We start from the raw sequence: 22,914 nt of genomic DNA, 5'->3' as shown, positions 1-22,914 counted from the left end.
TAACCATGATTAGTAAGTTAATCCTTCACAGGTTGTTCGTAATAACGGTTAGGTCAAATTTTTGTTTTACCCCCGAGATTATCTCTTGTTCCTTAAGTCCCATTGATCCTCTAATTAACAATATGTTTGTGATCCAATCATCAAATCAAGTCCCTCTCGGGCCAATAAGAGGGTAGAGCCCCTTGTTCAAGACTCGAAGTCAGCAGTTGGAACAACTTCTCTCTACTATCCCTGAAAGCGGGTAGAAGTGAATTCCATCTTGCACCTTATGTCCCCAGCTATCTACCTGGTCATACACCTGAAATGGGAGGCTTATTGAGCCAGCGCTGTTGAGCCAATCCTCACCCATGCAAATCTAAGGATAATCCCAAATAAACAGGAGTTCATAGTTAGTTCAGGATTCAGATTAAGTTACCTAGGTCGTCATTTTGAAATAGTTAGTCTTAAATAGTAAATAGCGTTATAAAGTAAGAGTGACTTATTTCGTGGTCCGATCTTGTGCAAACTCATTGCATAGGTCACCCCCACTCCTCATGTCATAACATGTACGAATTAGGATCACTTCGTTTGTAGCACTTTACAACTCTTTGTAACAACTACGGAGTGGGCCACATCCAGTAATGTTACCAGAATAAGGCACCCAACCTTATTCATATACTTTAGACCATTTTGACTATTTACTCAATCCTGATCTACTTTTATGTCTCCATATAAAGTTCAAATACTCATGTAATAGTCATGGATCTTTTAGTTTATTGGATTTGTTTCTAAAACGAAATAAGAAATTCATATATTCAATAACAACTTATTGAATTTTAAGAATAAGTTTAATGTTTACAAACCACGAGTTTTAGGACATAAAACCCAACATCCCTCAACTTGGTATAACCCTTTATCACTATTCTAGCCTTGAAGGTTTGCACCTTCCCTTCAGCATCCTGTTTTCTCTTGTAGATTATTTGCAACCTATAGGTTTTGCCCCATCAGGTTGATCTACATCCCAAACTTAATTGAAGTACATGGACTCCATTTCGAGATCATAGCTTTGATCCATTTATCTTTGTCAACATCCTTCATTGCCTTATTGTAAGCCAATGGATTCTCAACATTTCCATAAGCTACTATAGCTAGGATTGCTATTAAAACCATATAACGAACAAGCGGGTTCGCAACCCTCCCACTACGTCGAGGTTCCCTCAACACTTGAGGTGGATTTGATGTACTAGATGATTCAACTTTAACAAATCTTGTTGAGGTGTTGGGTTCTTCAACAACTTTTATTGAAGTTTTAGTAGTTTCTTCAGAAATTTCATTCAACACTATTTTACTACGGGGCTTGTGCTCTCTTATGTGGCATTCTTCTAGAAAAGTAGTGATTATCGACACAAACACTTTGTTTTCTTTAGGATCGAAGAAATAACCACCTCTTATTCCTTTGGGATAGCCTACAAATAGGCACAATTTTGAACCAAATTCCAGTTTCTTAGGATTTTCCTCAAGCACATATGTTGGGCAACCCCAAAATCTGAAATGATGTAAACTAGCGTTACGGTCATTCCATAACTTCAAAGGTATTCTAGTAACACTCTTGAATGGAACACAATTCAAAATAAATACTGCAGTCTGTACTACAAAACCCCAAAACGAATCAGGTAAGGAAGGTAACTTATCATAGACCGAATCATGTCCAACATGGTTCGATTTCTCCTTTCTGATACATCATTTTACTGAGATGTACCAAGTACTGAGAGTTGGGATACAATTCCATGCTCTATCAAAGAGTTCTGGAATGTAAGATCCAAAAACTCTCCACCTCGATCAGATCGAATTGTCTTAATTTAAGACCAATTTGTGTAACATTTTGAAACATAGGGACCAAATGGAAACTAAACTCAAAACCAATGGACCAAAGAGGTATTTTCCCATTTCTTTTCACACGATTGTCCTTCTTTAATTTGTGTTGTAGCTTAGTTCTTTTAAAAAAAATGAAATCAGTGAAATTAAATAAATCCTAAAACTTATAAATTGTAATTGTAAAAATTGAGCCACAAAACTGGTGTGTGAACGATAGGAAATAACATATCAAAAAATGTAAAGAATATATTTTTTTCGTTCAGGTTTTATCTAGTCATATGGAAGAAGAAAATAAATTCTGATGCGAACAAAAGTTTCAATAAAACTAGTATCATATTCTAACATTTGTGTAACTAATTAAAAGTTTAAGTACCAAAATTCTATAAATTTGCCTGTCTTTTAGCCCAATTTTAATAATTGTATGAGTTTGGGTGTCTTAAAATTTTGGACAAATATCAATATATACCCCTAAAAATTTAGGGATTGTATAAATTTAAACTCTAAGCTGTGAATTGTATCAATTTAAACCTTAAACTTTTGGGGTTGTATCAATTTAGACCCTAAATTTTGGGATTTGTTTCAATTTAAACTCCAAATTAAAAATTATATCATAATCATATCAATTTAAATTGATAAAATTATTAGTTTGAGGTTTAAATTGATACAGTTCCCAAAGTTTAGGGTTTAAATTGATACAGTTATTAGTTTAGGATTAAATTGATACAATACCCAAAGATCAGAGGTATAAATTGATATTTGCCCTAAAAAATTTTATCTCTTGGTTACAAATATATATTTTAAATAGTTGAGCTATACATAAATTAAAAAAAATAAGTTTAGTTAATTTATGTGGTTGGGAAAAAATAGATATTTAAGATATCATTACTTATATAATAAAAAAAAGTAGAAAAAAATCAAAACCCAAACTGAATTAGACTAGATCCAAACACAGATTATTATAATGCATATTAAAATAATATGCAATTCAAACATAGGCTATTATAATTTAAACTATTTTAGCTTGCACCCCAAACATAGCTTATTTTAACCAGATTAAAATGGTTTGCACTCCAAACATAAACTATTATAACCCCATACTATTTTAGTATACACCACAAATGTAGACTATTATAGTCCAAAATAAAATTGTTTCTATAGTTAGCACTTTCAATACAAATTATTATAATTTATAGATAATTATAACTCACAAACTATAATAACTAATTTAGTATCTAAACAACCCTTGAATATTTAATTAAGGATTGATGAACCTAATTTCAAATAAATAATATACTACGTACTTATATTTCAATTGGACTTTCTCCATCTTTCATTGATAACAACCAGCCTTTTCTTTCTTTTTTTCTTAACCTATTTTTCTAGCGGTTGAATATTAACCATTCAAATGCAGCTATGGCAACACAATTTTTTCTCTCTATTGACTACGGTTATTGTTTAAGCTAAAATTTATTAGAATTTATCTTGATGGCAGTGTCATCAAAATATTATTTTATTAACATATTTAGACAAGTAGACTTATTATTATGAATAATTGTACTTAAGGACTAAATCAAAAGTTACCTTCGAGATTAAAGTCATATATTTTAACATATCTTTTTCTATATCGACTTTTCTTTTTTTTTTTTTTTTTTTTTTTGACAATTTGAGGGAGGGAGAATTGAATCTATGACTTTGAAGTTGAATAACATATACTTAATATCTGCTTATGTCAAAATTCGGGCTGGAAAAACACATCTAGTTTTCACATGATAACTAACAATGAATTTATAATTCCGGCGAAGATGTGATCTACATAAGAGAGGAAGAATCTTGACAACAGTATACTTGCCACGCAACACCTCTTATGCCTAAGTTTGTAGGATGTTTTTTTGTTGTAACAAGAGTTTTAAGAAAGAGAATGAACTCACTTCTTCCAGAGTCATTATCATGTATTTATAAGAAAAGTTTAACCTAGGGTCTCCAGATCAGGATTTCGAAATCAGTTTATACTAACTCTTGAGCTAAATGAGTCCCGACATGCATTCAGTATTCTCCATTCAATGGATGAGCAAGCTTGGCCTTGACCAAGAACGTGTTTTCCATCCCTAATTGGGTCTTAGGATGTGGTTGTTGGCTCGAATTTCATTATGTTTCTGATTCGATAGCAAATTCATTAATGATGATTATGTCCTTCCGTCCAAATCTACCAAACAAGAATATCGGTTTAAGGTTGTCTTATTTTAGGTTTTCTTTATAAAGTAAGAAAATAAGAAAAGACATGGGAAGTCGTATTAGTGAAAGTAATTCCACTTTGATTGGCCTGTTGACTTTGAGACAAAAATGGGACATGTTTTGTACATGGAATTGGGCAGATAAACAAAGTTGAACAAAATAGTCTTGAGGCCCGTGTTTGAAGGACTTTCAAATTTGTCAACATCCCATTGGTCCATCTCTTTTTCAATTCCTTGGCCGCGTCCGCCCCAGATTTTGGCTTCCCCCATTCGCCCCACGTGGCAGAACAAATACACAAATAATAATAATAATAATAATAATAATCCCTCAAAAAAACATACCATGATCAAAATAAATATACAAAAGTTGGCCCTTTTATTAGGGTCAACACGCAAGCAACCCCTTATTATTTATTCTTTGTTTAAATTTTATCCTTAGATATCCGTCGCATAGGTCAAATAACATAATATATTATTAATCGACTTCGATTATTTTAGATCATAAATTTGATTCTTCTGTCTCTAGTTTTCATTTTTTTTATATATATTAGTTTTTTCAATACTTTAACCTAACTTTCCATTTTGGTTTTCGAAATTTTAAATATTTGATTTATTATTTTATATCATTTGTCCTATCCATAGTATTAAATTCATGTGTATATGTCGCTTTTTCCATCAATATTTTCATATTTTTATGGGTTTAATATCGACACGAGGGGTGAATCGATGTCTTCACTATATCATAGAAAAAAATCTATGAAACACAAGAAAAAAAACATCAAAATGCCACAAATTAAAATAAAATATAAATAATAGATATGTTAATTTATTTAAAAATCATAAAATGGTTATTTACTATTTTTTTTATATAATTTTTCTAGAAATATCCATCGAATACGATATATTTTTTTATATTTTATCGATATTTCTATCGAAATTTTGATAAAATTAAGATTTTGATATTTCCATTGACATGACATTTTAAATCTTGGTCCTACTCTATTTTATCTATATGTTGTTGGCATCAAATTTTAATACTATGGACCAGATTTTACTTTTAAAATTTGTATTTATATAATCTTTTCCCTTTTGAAAATCAAGGTAATTAAATTAAATAGAACTTCAATTTTTTTTAACCTTTTAAATCTATGAGGTGAGAGAGGAAATCTGGTTGACATGATAATAATTATCATGTATTTCTTTTTAAAAATTAGAGATTCGAATTCTCCTACCTTACATTTATTGAACTCAACGAAATAGAAGAAATTCTCACTCCTTTCTTCTTTCCATTATCATTGAGAAGAAAACAAAAAAGAGAGACAATAATAAAAAATTTTACGTAAGTACATAATATTTAAAATTTTATAGTATAAATTAATTACCGTTGAGTTTTATGTTTACTTTAGAAAAAAATTAACATTTGAAACTATATTATCGTTTGTTAAATACATTGACAACAAAATAACCCCAAAAATACTATAATTTTCAACATAGAGGAACTAAGAATAGACCATAAAAAAATAAGGTTCAAAATGTAGGAATTCTTAAACCTAAATTCACACAAGGGTACATAAGGTCAAACAAAAGGGATATAATATATGATTTAAACTATAATATATATATATATATAATAATGAGCAATCATATAAAATAAACGTTGGAATTAGGTAAGAGATTGAAACTTTATACAAAAATGCTTTTCAGATATTTTTCCATTTTGGATAATTAAAATATTTTACAAATGCGAGTAGGAACCACCATTTCTCCTCCCAAAAGGGTCAAAGTGCTGGACTTGAAAATTTAAAAAAGCGTCTGTAAACCTGTTCATATATTGAAAATGTCTTCTTCAATTCCAAATAATTAAAAATTCCCAACATATGATATATTTTTAATTTAATTCTCAAAATGGTGCTATAAATACCCTTTAAATTATTCCATTTTTCAAGCCATCAATAAAACAAAGGATTTGAGATTCCATTTTTTCTCTCTATTGCTTATTTTTTAGAGAGAGAGAGAGAGAGAGATGTTGGTTGAGATATTTGAAGCCATTGGGTTAGTGATTATTGCTTTATTTATTTTGTTTGCTTTTAGGGTATTGTTTTGTTGTTGGGTTTCACCTTTTTTAGTGCATAAAAAGCTTAAGAGAAATGGGTTTAGAGGTCCAACCCCAAGTTTTCCTCTTGGAAATATTAGTGAGATGAAAAAGAAGAATGTAAACCCTAATACATTTGAAGAATCCTCTCATCAAGTTACTCACGATATTCATTCGATTGTCTTTCCGTATTTCGCTCGGTGGCAAACTACTTATGGTATGTAAATCTTCTTATATAAGAGAAAGACATTATCATTGATAGTACAAGTTGATATCGATAGATCAGCTATATGTTCATGTTGGTGAATGATTATAACGTATAATTGTAAGGGTTAATTAGAATATAACTAATGATTAACTTGGCGTGTTTTGAATGGAACATTATTATAGGAAAAGTATTTACATATTGGTTGGGGACAGAGCCATTCTTATACATTGGAGAGCCAGAAATTGTGAAGATATTGTCAAAAGAAGTAAAGGCAAAGTATTGGGGAAAGCCATCAGTATTCAAAAATGACAGAAAATCAATGTTTGGAAATGGTTTGGTAATGGCTGAAGGAGATGAGTGGGTTCGTCAAAGGCATATTATCACTCCTGCATTTAATCCTTCCAACTTGAAGGTATTTTTTTTTTTTTTTAAGTATAAATTACTTTTAATTTAGGAAGTAACGATTTAGCTCTTATATTTTTAAAATAATAATAATTTAGTCTTTGACGTATAATATCGAACAATTTAATCTTTATACTTTTGAATTTAGAATTTAGTCTTAATTACAATATCTTTAAAAAAAAATGTTAGTTTTTAAATTCATAAGAAACTTGTCCCTTAATTAATTTATTGATCTAAATTTTATTAAATTTTAATAGTATTTGTCACGATAGGGATTAAAACGAGTACAAGAACTAAAATAATACTTATCAAAGTTTAAAGACTAAATTATTACAAATTTATAAGTTAAGAGGCTAAATCATTACAAATTAAGTTATTTAAAGACTATATATTCTTACTTTTATGAAAATGTATGGATTAGAAGAGATTTTTAACCATTTAAATATTTCAACTATCAAAATAAAAAAATAGTTTTTAACCTTTAAATTAACTTGCTAGTTCAAGCAAACACCTTTTTTCTTTTCCTCCTTTTATGTACTCTCTTTTGTGGTGATGTTAAAAGGGGCCACCTCTTTTCCACTTGAATTAATTCAGTTTGTAGTACATTTACTGTTTCTCCATTTATATGAGAACTGTTTTCAAAACTGTGCATGCAATCTGGAAATGAAAAAAATTAATAATAAAATAAATAAACTAAAATGATATTTTATTTGATTTTTTTATTTTCGACTTTTAATTTTTTAAAATCAAACTTATAAATACACATTATTTCTATCGATGAGTTTATTTATTATTTGTTGAGCTTGATGTGTTTTCAAAATTCAAGCAAAATTTTTTAAACTAAATATCGTAATTTTTAAAAACTCATATTTTGTTTTAAGAATTTAAAAATGATGAGAAAATAAAGGGTTCTTGTTTCTTTTCAAGTAAATAGAAAACATTATTTTATCGTTTTGGCCTTATAAAATGTTGATAACTGTTTAAGAAAAACATAAAATTATTGAGAACTTAGTTTAAAAGATTGATTTGCATATAAAATTTCTACTTTCTTAATTAAAAATTGGAGGGTAGAACAACTAATGTTTACCAAATATATTTTTGTTTCATTTCTTACTAGATAAGAAATAATTTTAAAAACACAAAAAAAAAAAAAATTGTATAATTTTGTATCTTTAACTAAAAAAATATATATATATATTTGGAGGTGTAATCTTGACTACATTCATGAATATATGTAATAAAAAAAATTGATTATAGTGTATTATATTATATATATATATATATATATATATTATATACACGTGTTTTTCACTTTCCCAAGTTTTTTGACATTCCTTGACCATTTCAAACACATTATTTATTCTTCAATCACATCCCTTCCCAAAAAAGAGGAGAGAGAAAAAACTTCATTCTAATTAATTATATAATATTAATGACCAAAAAAACAGGCAATGGCAAGTTTAATGGCGGAGTCCGCCACCCAAATGGTGGAGAGATGGGCCAACCTTGTCATCTCCGGCAACCCCAATCGAAGTTGAGCAAGAAATAACTTCAACGGCCGGGGAAATCATAGCCAAAACGAGCTTTGGAATCCACCATGAAAGCGGCCGACAAGTGTTCAACAAACTCCGCCATCTCCAAACCACTCTCTTCAAAACCAACCGCCTTGTGGGAGTGCCGTTCGCCGGAGTTCTGAACGCGGCCAAGGCCCGCCAGGCCAAACGCCTGGGGAAGGAGATCGACGCCTTGTTTATGTCGGTGATTAAGGAAAGGAGAGAGAATGCGGCGGCGGCGGCGGGGGAGCAGCAGAATGATCTGTTGAGTTTGCTTTTGAAAGAAGGGGAGAGGGCGCTGAGTACGACGGAGCTGATTGATGAGTGTAAAACGTTCTTTTTTGGTGGGCATGAAACGACGGCGTTGGCGCTGACGTGGACTTTGATGTTATTAGCTATTCATTCTGAGTGGCAGACAAAGTTGAGAGAGGAAATTAAGGAAGTGTTTGGTGATAATATACAAACTCACTTTGATTTCACCAATCTTGCTTCACTCAAAAAGGTAAACATTACTACCTTTCGAAACCCACTTTTTTTATTCTGTTTTAATTATTTCATCACTTTATTTTGTTATTATTATTATTATTATTATGGGTTGTATATATAGTAATGAATAATTAAACCCTAAAAACTTTGCAGATGGGATGGGTGATGAGTGAAGTTCTACGTCTATATCCATCAGCACCAAACGTACAAAGACAAGCAAGAAAAGACATTACAATTAACGGACTCACTATCCCAAACGGCACTAATATTTGGATTGATGTTGTAGCCATGCACCATGACCAAGCCCTTTGGGGCCACCAAGTCAATGAATTTCACCCTGAGAGGTTCCAAAACGATGTCGTTTCGGGTGGCTGCACCCACAAGATGGGTTATTTGCCCTTTGGCTTTGGAGGAAGAATGTGTGTTGGTAGGCACTTGACATTTATGGAATATAAGATTGTCTTGACTCATATTTTGTCTAGGTTTTCCTTCTCTTTGTCATCCGATTATCGACATTCACCTTCGATAATGCTCTCACTCCGACCTATCCATGGGCTACCTCTTGTTTTTCGGCTACTCGATGATTAAATTTACGAGAAGTGAACTGATGGAGTAGGTCATCTCACCAATTGTTGGATTTAAATTTGAAATCATTAAATTTAGATATTGAAGTTTTATCCAACGGTATAAAATTATCAATTAAATTGTGATTGGGTGGCCTCTCCTCCCATTATTTGATCTCCTAGAGTAATGAGATTTTTTGGTCCTAACTTCTTCATAGGCAAAAAAAAGTTTGTCCTATTGAAAAGAGAGCTAGGTTCTAGTAAAGTAACTTTGAGATTAATTTTTATCCTCGTAGTTGTATTTCTTCTTTTTGTCCTAAATATGTGAATGTATTATTTGTTTTTAGTTCAACAACTTTAGAGTAAAAATCAAATTGTCAATCTTTATGATCATAATAAATTTATTATTTATTGAAATATGTTTGAATATGTTATATATATATATATATATATATATATATAAAACAATGTGTTAAAAAAAAATTACGCAATATTAGATAGACTTTTGAAAAATTAGGCCTCCCATCATTTATGTTGTAAGAATTTGGCTTAAATTGTGTTCGAACAAGGGTAACTATATGTGTGGTTCATGAACTCGGTCCCTTACATTTTAAGCTTTTCTTACAAATTTGATGCTTTGGAATTAAAAATAAATCCATATTTGCAACATTTTAATATATGCATACTTGATTTCAATATATTACAAATATACTTATAGTTACAAGTACTAACCCATTAAGTGTATATTATAAATATACCCCTTTTTACCATATATTGGAGATATAGTACAAACACACACAAAACAACCATCGAGAGTACAACAGTGTCAAATAGCCTTGGCCAAGCAAGTCGAGCCAAGCGAAAGTGATGAGGAGAATTAGGAGATAATTAATATCTTTCTTTTGTTGTTAATTCACCTTAGTGTTTAATTCATATTTTAAAATTAATTAATTAATTGTCTTATTTCCTTATAAGACTATAATAGGAAGCTTGTGAATATCATTTTATATAGAACTTTAGTTTTTTGGAGAGCTCTCTTTTAGTTTTTTGGAGAGCTCTCTCTCAATCAAGGGTAGACTTCCTTTGTTTGATTATGGAGTTGACCTAATCCCCTCAACCCACTGCATCAGCAAGTCAGGGCAATTCTACAACCATTTCATCTTACTTGTATTAAAATCAACATTTTCATCTATACTCCACATTTTAGGAAGATCTCAACATTTTTATCGACATCGACATTTTAAACCTTACTTGTATCAAGTCAAGAATTCCAAAAAGCTTTCATTGGGATATTGCAACCTCCATCTTCCTCTTTTGTTCTTGATAATAAGGTGGAATGAAAGAATTGAAGATTTGACCTTGGCGTCGATAATACAAACTTTATACTAGTTAAATTGTGATCATTTTGATATTTTTCTGTTACTCTACCAAACCTCTCTTTAAGGAAATGGAGAATGAGATGCAAGAGATGTATGTTGAAAGGCAATCCCTATCTCCTATTTTAGCTATTTACAAACCAAATAATAACTTAAGCATTGAAATATATTTCTCCTACCATGCACAACAACAATGCACAGTTTTTTTTTCCCTTATTTTGTAGGCTCATTATACAAATTTACCTTTTGATCCAAATTTTGCCATCAAGAAAAGAATGGCATTGTTGCAACTTATTTATTGTAATGTTATTGATATTACTTTTAAAATTTATTCGAACAAACAAGATATTTTATATTTTATTTTCTGGCTGAATAAAAAAAAATCAATTTTGTAAATAACTCTCCTCTTTTAAAAAAAATTGACGGGTCAATAAACCATTGTTTTATTAGTATATCTCAATATGAAAGAGGATATTAGTATGTTATTCCTGTCAGATACAATAAATATTTTAAAATTGTCTTCCAACGGAATTAAGTTATTATATGAGTTAGCCACTCAATTTCTCTCCAATGTACGCTAAAATAAGTTCCCTCCAATGTACGCTAAAATAAGTTCTGTTTATAAATATAACTATTACACATGCAAGTCAATTTTTCATGAATCATTCATATAACCAAATAAAATGTTCATTTTATCCTTGTAATTACATTATATTTTATATCTTAAGTATCATAAATCATCTAATGAACAAAATATTTATAATTCAATCATAAATTATGTTTCTCTTAAACCAGCAAGAGAATGAGACCCTATCATCCGAGTCACAAATCAACAGTACAACATTTTACAAAGATAGAAATTAAACCTCTAACCAAGTGAGAATACATGTCAACTATAGGTGAGCTTGTTCACGTAACTCTCAAAACCGGACTACTTATCTATTTTCTCTCTATGAGAAAGAGTGATGTTCCCAACTTTCTATTTCATCAAGTCCCTAAAATTGCTTGAGAGAACGTGCGTGTCTAAGAGGCTTTGTGCTCAGTTAGTTTCCATTTGATTCTGGCTTTCGTTTCACACCTGTTTTTTTCTTTTCTTTTTTTTAACAAAGAAATCAGCACCGTTTTTTGTCCAATTTCGCTAAGTCTCTGATGGAACAAATTTCGAAGCTGAGATTCAACTAGCCAATGTTTTGAGATTGAATAATGGTGTGATTCGTGGAGCTTTGAATAATTTGGTGTTTACATTTTAAATGTCTGCTAATGTTATTGGTACTTCAACGATTGGGCACAGAAAAAATTGAAAGAACTAGGAACAAAGACTACTATGAGACTGAAAGCCTGAAGCAATACTATAGCATTTACTTTTCTTCATGATTTGATATATGTTTGCTTACTCAGATATATAACTCTGTTTTAAGAAAATTGAAGGCTGATGCTTTTAATTAGAAAATTTGAATAACAAAAGCACGGGGAAAAGTATAGAATAAAATAAAAAGTGCCAATGAAAATGACGGCAGAAGTAAAATTTTGGCAAAAAAAAGAGTATTTAATGTAATTACAAGATGTAGGGCTATACTACTATAGTAAATCAAAGTTAATTTTAATACCTTTATGTAATTAATACTAAAATAGTTTAACTTTACTTTAATAAAGACCTACCATTACGAAGGCGAAAAAAGGAGTTAGAAACCAACATAAATACACTGAGGAACTCCATACAAAGGTAAAAAATCTGGAGGAAAAGAAAATCCTCATTTTTTAGTACAAATGAAGTGGAGAAATTTGAACCACAAACCTCTTAGTCCTTAGCTAGTTGAGTTGAGCTCTTTTCGACAATTTGATCACTGATGATATGTATCTTGCATCTTATATAAGATTGCCATTTCATGAACGTTCAAAATGGATTTTTATGCCACTTGTTTCCCATCATAATCTTAAGGGACCCAACATAAACTAGAAAAACACGAAGAAAAAAAAATCCCACCTATACCAGCAGAACAATAAAACAAAAGATAACAAATCCAATAATCTATTTCGGTAATCTAACTATAAAAACTGGACAAACTTTAAAATAAAGGCAGGCTTGAAGGAAAACGTACATGCATCCATTCCTTTTCATATGATACCAAATGAAACCAACCAATCTCCTTAAGCAAAGACAACTTCAGTTCATAGAGTTTCTTCTTGGGAGGCTCTCCATCATTTTCAATAACATCATTAACTACCTGTGATAAAACAAAGAAATTTAACATCAGTAGAAAATTCAAGAAGCCTACTATTTAACAAGGGCAAAACATGAGATGACAAAAAAGAGAGACTCAACTATCATAGTTGATCTCCGAGCAAGAAAAACAAATTAACGTGATAAATAAACTGTCTACAGAAATTCCTCTCAATATCAAATAAGATGTGTACGTAAAAAGGTTAAATTATTGATGGAAATAATGAAAAAGTTTCAGTGTACTCGGGGCCACAAATAATCTTGGTTTGAGCGATATGGAAATTTCCTACGTTCAGAGACGACCCAAAAACTGTACAAACTTGGTTGAAATAAAGAGATGGATATAAAATTCTCAAAACTAGAACCAAAGTATCATCTATGTCTGAATCAGAGAAAATTTAGTTAACTATTTTGATTATCTAAACATAAATTATCAATAATATTAAAACCATGCTTTTATACGAGTTGAAGTTCAGCAAGATCAAAGTCCAAACAAGAGATAGTTGAGTCATCATATAAACACAAAAGTAACAAAAAGAAAAAAAGAGAAGAAAATAGGTAGAGGTAGTACCTTCAGAGCTGTACCTAGCCTCCCGTAGCGTTTTTCGCGCAACACTGCAAGAGTTCCAAACTTAGAAGACTTGACATCTACCCATTTCCTCAGTTCTCTGAAATTCTCTTCAAAAGTATCCTCAGACTTTCCAGCATCTTTTGCATCTTCAGGAACAAGGGTAGAAGCATTCTCACCCTTGGTCTGTCAGCCATAGAATCGTTTTAATGTTCATTCCAGAAAATAAGGTTATGCTGTTAATGTTACTTTCATATAGGTAACCAACCACACACATTTTGAAATTAAACCACCTCAATCTTCAACGACTAAAATTATTAGGTTAAAGTTAAGTAGTTAACTGACTTATGTCTCGTCACATGTAATTTCAAAACATTGGTTGGATTTATGTGACCTAATACATAAAATATTGATTATGAAATAAGGTGTAGACAAATATACAGAAAATTGAAGTTAGATATCCCAATTTTATGCCTAGTAAAGTTTCTATAGTTCCCAAAATCACTACTAAGCTCTAACGGAGGGCTATCAATACTCATGTGTACAATGCTTCTCAAAAGGCCATCAAATATACCATAAAAAAATAATAAAGCTCCCACATTTCCCACTCTCTTGTACCATAAGAAATAAATTGAAAGAAAATTACCATAACAGAAAGCAGTACACGATACATTGCATCTTAATATGCATGGATAAAGATGGGCATATTGTGAGAGCGTGGAATCCCATCCGAAAATTCAGTTATGAATTTATACAAATGGTAGAGGTAATTTTTCATTCTAAAAGCAAAACAGATCACAGACGTAATGATCATATTTCTCAAATCAAAGATATCATGAGAAGAACCTTGTGTGGTGTAGTACCAAAAGTCTCATTTTGAATGAAAGTGATTTCTCTCAAACGAGAAGAGGAAAGCTTTATTTATAGAGAGGAAACAGAATATAGCTTCTGTTTTTACAACTGAATCACAAAAATAACATAATATAGTCTATTTTTACAACTGAAAACTAACAATAAAACCTTACAAACTGAAGTTCTGTTATTTACACCATATTCCACCCCCTTACAATTAAGACTTGTCCTCGAGGTTTATTAAGAAGCTAACTGGAAATCATCAGGAGCAAAGTAGGGTTTCAAATCTGCTACATTGAAAACTGGATTGATGTAAAGGTCGGTCGGTAGCTCAATGCGATAAGCATTCGAACCATATCTTTGTAGGACTTTAAAAGGCCCCATTTGTCTATCTTTCAGCTTGTTGTAAGTTCCAGTTGGGAATCTTGTCTTATGTAGGTGGATCATTACAAGGTCTCCTTATTTGAAATTGATTTCTCTTCGTGGTGTCTTTAGTTTCTTTGTAAGACTGTGCGGTCTTCTTTAAATGGTCATGAACTTCTCGGTATAATTCTTCTATTCTTTCAATCATACTTTCAACTTCAAGATTAATATCCACAAAAGAAGAAGGTAAATTGACAAGATCAAATGTGAGTCTAGGAGGTTGAGTATATACTACTTCGAAGGGGCTTCTTCCCGTTGATCTGTTCATGTTATTAAAAGCAAACTCCGCTTGAGCAAGGGAGAAATCCTATTGCTTTGATCGTGAACCACTTTAACATCGTATGAGATTTCCCAAAGTTCTATTGGTTACTTCAGTCCAACCGTCAATTTGCGGATGTGAAGTGGTGCTAAATTTCAAACTAGTGTCAAACTTCTTCCATAAAGTACGCCAAAAAATAACTTAAGAATTTCACATCTCTATCTGAGACGATTGATTTTGGTATTCCATAAAGTCGAACTACCTCTCTGGAGAAGAGGTTAGCAATATAGACGGCATCACTCGTTTTTTTGCATGCTAGAAAATGGGCCATTTTGCTGAAACGATCCACAACCACCATGACTACATCATATCCTCTTTGAGTTTTGGGTAGACCAAGAACAAAATCAACAGATAGGTCTTCCCAAATGGTTGTGGGGATCGGTAATGGAGTATATAATCTGGCATTTGTAGAAGTTCCTTTGGCTTTCTGACAAATAGCGGATCTTTTGACAAAATTATTAACATCCTTTCGAAGCTGTAGCCAATAGAATCGTTTGGATACTAATTCAAATGATTTATCTTGGCCAAAGTGCCCTGCTAAACCTCCGGAGTGAGCTTCTTTTAGGAGGGCTTCTCGAAGAGAAGTGTGAGGGATACATAGTCGTTCCCATTTGGATAGGAAGCCATTCATAATATGGAAGTCTTCAACATTCAAATAGTGAGTACATTTGTACCAAATGTCTGCGAAATCTTTGTCATCCTCATATAGTTCTGGAAGGTAGGAGAAAGTCGTTACTTCCATGGCTAAAGTAGTAAGAATTAGGCTTTTTCGGCTTAGGGCATCAGCAACTTTATTTTCTTTGCCCGATTGGTGTTTAATGACAGAGTCAAACCTTTGTATGAAAGAGATCCACCTTGCATGCATACGGCTTATGTTCTTCTGAGATTGTAATTATTTTAATGAGAAATGATCTGTTAATAAGAGAAACTCCTTAGAAAGTATATAATGTTCCCACTATTTAAGGGCTCTAACAAGAGCATACAACTCCTGCTCATAGGTACTCCAAGTTTTTCTTGAGTTACTAAGCTTTTCGCTGAAGTATTCAATTGGGTGTCCTTGTTGAGACAAAACACCAACAATTCCTACTCCACCAAGCATCCACTGCTACTTCAAATGGGGCTGAAAAATCTGGTAATTTCAAAACAGGGCTTGTGCTCACTTCTTAATACAATCAAAGTTGGACCGTTGTTTTTTACCCCATATGAAGCTGCCTTTCTTCAAACAATCAGTAATCAGTGCTGCAATGGAGCTGAAGTTTTTAATAAACTTCCTGTAAAATGATGCTAAGCCACGGAAGGCTTGGATATCTTTTATTGTTGATGGAGTTGTCCATTGAGTGATTGCTTCAATCTTCTTTGGATCAACTTTGATTTGATTTTGGCCAATTAGGAAGTCAAGAAAAGCAATCTCCTTCATAAGAAAGTGGCATTTTTTGTGATTGACGTACAACTTGTCGGTTGTCAAAGCTTGAAATAAGCTACGAAGATGTTGTAAATGTTCTTCAAGGTTCCTACTATAAACCAAAATATCGTCAAAATATATTACGATAAATTTGTTAAGGAAAAGATGAAGTACAAAATATATTACGATAAATTTGTCAAAATATATTCATAAGTCTCATGAACGTGCTTGGAGCATTTGATAAGCCGAATGGCATGCCAAGCCACTCAAACAAGCCTTCGTTAGTCTTAAAGGCCGTTTTCCACTCATCTCCTGACCTAATTCAGATTTGGTGGTATCCACTCTTCAAATCCACCTTTGAAAAGATTAAGGCTCCTCCAAGTTGATCGAGCAAACCACTTATTCAAGGAATTGGAAAACGATACTTCACCATGATTCGATTGATGGCTCTACTATCCACGCACATTCTCCAACTGCCATCTTTTTTGGGCGTGAGTAGAGCTGGTACTGCACATGGACTTAAGCTTGGTTTAATGCATCCTTTTGACAGCAATTCTTCAATATGTTGGTGGAGAATTTCGTACTCCTTCAGACTCATCCTGTAGTGAGGTAAATTCGGTAAAGTAGCTCCCGAAACTAGATCAATGAGGTGTTATATATTTCGAAAGGGGGGCAACCCCTTGGGTTCCTCTCTTAGAAGAGAAAATTCATCGAACAACTTTTGTACTTCCGGTGAGACTCCATCTTTTTGTGTTTCCTCGGACTTTTTGGCAACAACAAGTCCAAGGATGTCGGCCTCCCTTTCTTTCATCAATGTTTTGCCACTGATGGTAATAAACAAGTGGCTGCTGTCTTCTTTTTTCCTCCATGTAAGCTACTGTTTTTTTGCTGAGGGCACGCATTGGATAGATGACCAGCTTGGCCACATCGAAAACACTTGCCCAAAGAGGGCCTATGGTAAGGATTTTGGGTTTTTTTCTTGAGAACTGCCTCTGTTTTCTTCTCCTCAACCCCTTCTTGATTTTCTCTCTTTTCCTTTGGTCAAAGGTGGAGGATTTGGTAGGTTGGATGTTTTATTTGCAGCATTCACCTTCGTACTTGTGAGGCTTCCCATGCGGTTCTTGATCTTGGAGCGAATTTCATTCACTTCTTCAACTGCTTCAGCAAAGGAAATAGCCTCAGATAATAAGTGAAAAGGTTGTAGTTTTACCTTTTCTTTGATGTCCATGCGTAGGCCTCCAACAAATCTTGCAACCAAATGTTGTTCGTTCTCCATCAAGTTTGTTCTCGCTCCCAATTGGTGGAATTCTTCAATAGAATCAGCCACCGACCGTGCTCCTTGCCTATAATTTTGGTATTGGTTGTACAATGTTTGCTCATAGTTGGGAGGGAGGAACCGTTCTTTCAACAATCTTTTTATCTTTTCCCATAAATGAATTGGTTGTTTACCATGTCTCCTCTGGTTGACTTCTAGTTGGTCCCACCAAGCCAATGCACCGACTTTCAACTTTAAGGCAACTAGATGCACTTTTTTGTGCTCGGGAGTGTTCACGTAGGTGAAGAAGCTTTCCGTATTTTTTATCCAATCAAGAAATACCTCAATGTCGCGCTTCCCATTGTATATTGGCAGTCGATCTTCATTTTGTAGTCATTCAAGATACTTCTCATTTCAAATCTCTCACTCTCTCTTCTTAACGCAAAAAATTCTTCTTGATCATATTCACTAGATGAGTTCCATTCTTGGTTTTCTTGATATCTTTCTTGGGGCTGTCTGTCTATGCATTCTTGGAGGTCTTGATGAATTTCTTGCTGAAACTGAAAATTTCTTAGCTGTCCAGCACCACGTCTACCTCTTCTTCCCCATTCTTGAATGAATGGTTGATCATTCCCCCGATTTTGAGGTATGGCTGCCCACATTTCAACCCTTCGAGTAAAAGTTTCCATACTTTCTTGGAGACTCATTAAAGTACCATGAATTCCCTCCAAAGAGTTCTCAACGGATAGCAAGCGTCGTGTTGTAGTTCTTAGAGAGAGGGTGGGGGTTTCTTCCCCCTCTTGATCTTGCGTACAAGCATCTCCTCCATTCAGATGGGCTGCTCTTCTTCCGCCCATCAATCCAAGGATTCTTGGAGCTCTGATACCAATTTGGTGTAATACCAAAAATCTGATTTTGAATGAAAGTGATCTCTCTCAAATGAGGAGAGGAAAGCTTTATTTATAGAGGGGAAAACAGAATATAACTTCTGTTTTTACAACTGAATCACAAAAATAACAAAATATAGTTTCTATTTTTACAACTGAAAACTAACAATAAAAACTTACAAACTAAGTTCTGTTATTTACACCATTGTGTTACTATTTATTAGAAACGAAAAGTTAAAATTTCAAACCTTCAAAGCCTCCATTTCTGCAAAGGCTAGTCCTTTTTGGTATAGCGCTTCTGCCAATTGATCACGGGTAGCCTCCATCTTCTTCTTGATTTTCTGCGATTGAGAGAAGAGAAGACAGTGGCGATTTATTTAAGAAGCTCAACAACAAACCTAAATATTACTGCTTTAACCCAACTTCTTCTAAACGTAAATTAAATACGTAGGAAGCAAATCATAAGAATCAAAACCATTGCAGTAAAAGTATTTTACCTCCACGTCTTCATCTTCTGGATCATTTTTCAGTGCAAAATACTTGGCCAGCTCATCTTGGTCTATGCTATCAACTACCTCGTTTGCAGCATCAATGACCTATGAATAGCACTCGTGTGTAAGATTACGTCATTTTTTTTCAATATTATATTATTTGTACTAAATTGTTTTGTACTCTAGTTGAGATTCACTAGTGGTGATACATCAGTCTTAATTCAATAATTCTCTTGTAAGGGTAGGTCAATTGTTTACTTATATTTATACTATTTGATAGACAGGTCATTACATTATGACTCTGTTATGAAGTATTTTATCAACAAAATTTCACTTTCTTGTCAATCCCAATTTTGCCTTCCTACATTCACATGGTATATCGTAGCATTTTTTTTTTCAAGTATATCATAGCATTTTTATATCGGTGGTACTTGACAAGGAGGGAATAATGTCTTTCTTCTTTCGACCTTTCTTTCCATAGGAATAGGCAAATAAAAAATTCCACTTTGGAATCCTCAACTGTTAAAAGGTAAAAAATGGATAGGTGTTGTGGCATTCATCTCTCTTTTTAACACATACGTTGCTGGTGTATTTTTACACGAGATATTATACAAAACTTAGATTGGGGAAGAGTGCAGTGGATTTTCCACCTTTCTCTTTCAGTAGTGGTTTGTGTCATAACACCTTCATGGAAGTAGTTTCGAAACTTATCTAGATGAAGTTAGGATAGACAATCGGAAGAGTATCCTATGTAAAAATATGTACAACAAATTAGGAAAAAATAAGACAACCAACCTACTCGGGTGCTATGTTGGCTAAGTGGTATGGTCAATATGACTGGAAAGAAATCAGCAAATGTTCTAGGATAGAAGTCTTGACATCCTTTCTAAACATGATATCATAACTTCTAGATGGTTCATATCTAAAATATTCAGTTTTTATTTTTCTTTAGATAACTTAAGCACCCGGGGAGTCTTTTTTAGCTTCTTGTTAGAGTGTTGATATAATATTAAATTACCATAACCTATGAGCTTTAGCTTTTAAGTTGATTGGTGATTTAACACGGTATCAAGACAAGAGATCCTAAGTTCGAACTCTTGTGTAGTTATCTCCTCCCCAACTAATATAAAATTCCATTTGTTGAGCCTTCAACAAATTTTCAAGCCCATAAATAAGTACTGATATAATATTAAATTTACCATAACCTATGAGTCTAAGCTTTTGGGTTGATTGGTAATATAACACTTCTTGTATTCAAAGGAAGAATTTCTTGTGGTCTCTTCTTTTCTTTTTTTCTTTGTGTCTAAATTCTTTTATTCAGGGAAAATGTTTATTTCGTCAATAAATTTGTTTCGTTTAAACACACTCAAATCCAAAGATGCAACAAACATCAATCCGTCTTACCTTTTATCACTATAGTAGTTGCCAACAGAACAGATATGACATGACTTCAGTTAGATTTCTGTTTTTCTTATCCTTTCTTTTTTCTGAAAGATTCTGATGATAGTTATTAAGATTCACTTACCTCTTCATCATGGCAGTTTCTGTCCTCAATATGTCTCTGAGAGATCAAACCTTCCAATACTTTCGAAAGCAGCGGAGTGTAGTTTGGATATTCACTCTAGCAAAAGAAGAATAACAATAACGGTCAAAGATGTTAGAAACAAATATATAGAAATCCAACCTATATCTACAAGAATGCTTTACATAAAGATCCTTGACACCGTGTCCTGTAAAATAAATCCAAGCCAGACCAAAGATGCTCCATAACAAGATAAGCATAGTTATACTGATAATAGACACTGGCCACCAGACAGACATTGCCTTTCTGAGCTGTTAAAATTAATGTTCAATTGAAAATTTATAAACATTATGTCACTAATTATTTAGATTTCATGATATATTTGCAATCTTCTAAATTACTTAATTTGTAATATTGTAATCTTCAAAAACATATTTTCGACAAATTATGTTAAATGTATTTTATCTCAAAAAAGTTACTATTTTAAAAAACACAATTTGTAAACTTTACTATCAATTATTAATTTTGAACTTCAAAAAGTACAAACAAGTCACTAGTCTTTTTTGACAATAGATAACAATTCCATGCTGAATATTATTTAACTAACGCTGTAAATTAAAAAACATGCTTGAACCTTAAGGGACGAGCACAATTTCTTCCATTCTGAAAACTCTTCATTGCTTTCTGGTTTTAGGCTTGAAAGAAATTTGATCTTCGCATCACGAACCTGACCAAGGGAAGATAAAATACACCAAGTACTTGAGGAAGTTGATTAAAGTTATCACCAATATCAAAAGCATCGTTAGAGAAAGAAAAGAAGCTAGCTAAGAGGTTAAAGAAAATAGTCCAAGAAATTAATAAATCTCAGAATGTAAGTATAAGATGCATTGAAACAGCACGGAAAAACTTTTTTTCCCTAAAAAATGAAGAAGAAATACACCTATATAATAATGAGGAGAAGCCTAAGGGGCTTGGCTTCTAATCTTCACTTTTTCCGGAATGGATTTTAAAATTTTAAAGTACATCCAAACATGTTCAAGGTGTGGCATGGACACATCCAAGAGAAGAAAGTAATAACCAAATATTGGACACATTTTTTTCCTATCGGATATGTGTCCAGAGAATGCCCAGGTGAATGTGTATCTGTGCTTCTTAGATGGAAATAAACAAGTAATTTTTGCACATTGCAACAAAAAGGAAGTCTCCTATTTATAAGAATGAGAGAATATTATTGTAATGGAAAACTGCCTACATGGAAGCCAGGAAATAGGACAAAGCAATACTATCAAAAGATAAAAGGAAGAATGGTGAAGCTAGTAAAAAAATGATTTTTGCTTCTATTAATTAGTAAAAAATTGTTTGCAAATGGATGCCCAGCCTTTGGATATAGGCTTCCATAATTTATAAGGGTTGCAATTAATACCAATGACAATGTAGTTCGAAGGGGATGAAGTAAAATGTAATACAGACAACGCCTAACCTCACCCACTATGGGGAGACAATTCATCTGGAAACTGGTGGCAGATGATTTATGACAGAGGATAGTGCTATATAATCTTTAGCATACCTCTTCCATTAGACGCTCAGAAATTGTCTTTGTCAAGGCTGGAGAAGAACCTTTACCCTTATCTTCATCAGGCTGCAAAAAGTACACAAAAAAGATTTTTAAGCTTACATCCGAGAGTTTGATGGATGGGGCAAACATGCTAGGGTATAGCCAACAACCTTAGTTGGTGGCACTAAGAAGGAGATTTGATAATATGCTGGCATCTTCCGTGAACTTTCCTTATCATTTGAACTTACAATACCTAGTTTTGCATATGAGATTGCTCCAACAAGAACCGATCCTTGAGAACAATTCTGAAATAAGTAAACAAATAGTTTACAAATCCAGAAATTGGAGTTCCAGGAACTAAAAGGAAACAGATAAAAATAAATAAGCCATTTGTTGTCTTCTATAGAAGGAATTTTCCTCTAGTATGTAATTTCTCTCTATGAAATCTTCCATACAAAGGGCCCTCCAGCATATTCAAGGATTCTAGTTAGCCAACTCGATAAACTGTATGCGAAGTATTTAATGCTTATTCGAAAAGAATGAAATAAAGAATACAATATTACCTTAGGAAACTTATCTTTTGATGGTGGGCCTAAATAGAATGCTTCTTTTTTCCTACCAAAGAAAATGCATCAAATTGAGTATTGAACTAAC

The 22,914-nt window shown here is 32.7% G+C and overlaps 2 protein-coding genes across 2 annotated transcripts in view; one reads left to right on the top strand and one right to left on the bottom strand.

Annotated features, from left to right (window-relative positions):
• Nucleotides 1–6,046: 6,046 nt before the first annotated feature.
• LOC120068121 (cytokinin hydroxylase-like) lies at nt 6,047–9,562 on the top strand. Its single transcript, XM_039019818.1, is given in 5 exon segments — nt 6,047–6,394; nt 6,568–6,797; nt 8,236–8,312; nt 8,314–8,842; nt 8,980–9,562. Coding segments are annotated over 5 exon segments (1,557 nt in total). The 5' UTR covers nt 6,047–6,108; the 3' UTR covers nt 9,415–9,562.
• A 3,269-nt stretch (nt 9,563–12,831) lies between these two features.
• LOC120092870 (tripeptidyl-peptidase 2) overlaps nt 12,832–22,914 on the bottom strand; it is a 36,901-nt gene continuing 26,818 nt past the window's right edge. The window contains exons 26-34 of the mRNA XM_039051114.1: nt 22,824–22,875; nt 22,431–22,565; nt 22,273–22,344; nt 21,340–21,432; nt 20,709–20,804; nt 19,190–19,288; nt 18,941–19,033; nt 13,558–13,740; nt 12,832–12,990 (exon numbers count right to left, since the gene is read on the bottom strand). Of these exons, the coding sequence (XP_038907042.1) occupies nt 12,832–12,990; nt 13,558–13,740; nt 18,941–19,033; nt 19,190–19,288; nt 20,709–20,804; nt 21,340–21,432; nt 22,273–22,344; nt 22,431–22,565; nt 22,824–22,875 (982 nt within the window). The remainder of the gene's footprint in view (nt 12,991–13,557; nt 13,741–18,940; nt 19,034–19,189; nt 19,289–20,708; nt 20,805–21,339; nt 21,433–22,272; nt 22,345–22,430; nt 22,566–22,823; nt 22,876–22,914) is intronic.

Source organism: Benincasa hispida, chromosome 12 (assembly GCF_009727055.1).
Source record: "Benincasa hispida cultivar B227 chromosome 12, ASM972705v1, whole genome shotgun sequence".
In the NCBI taxonomy this organism is placed as follows: domain Eukaryota; kingdom Viridiplantae; phylum Streptophyta; class Magnoliopsida; order Cucurbitales; family Cucurbitaceae; genus Benincasa; species Benincasa hispida.
The sequence above is the reverse complement of the archived record's forward strand: the minus strand, read 5'-3'. Positions and strand labels throughout refer to the sequence as shown.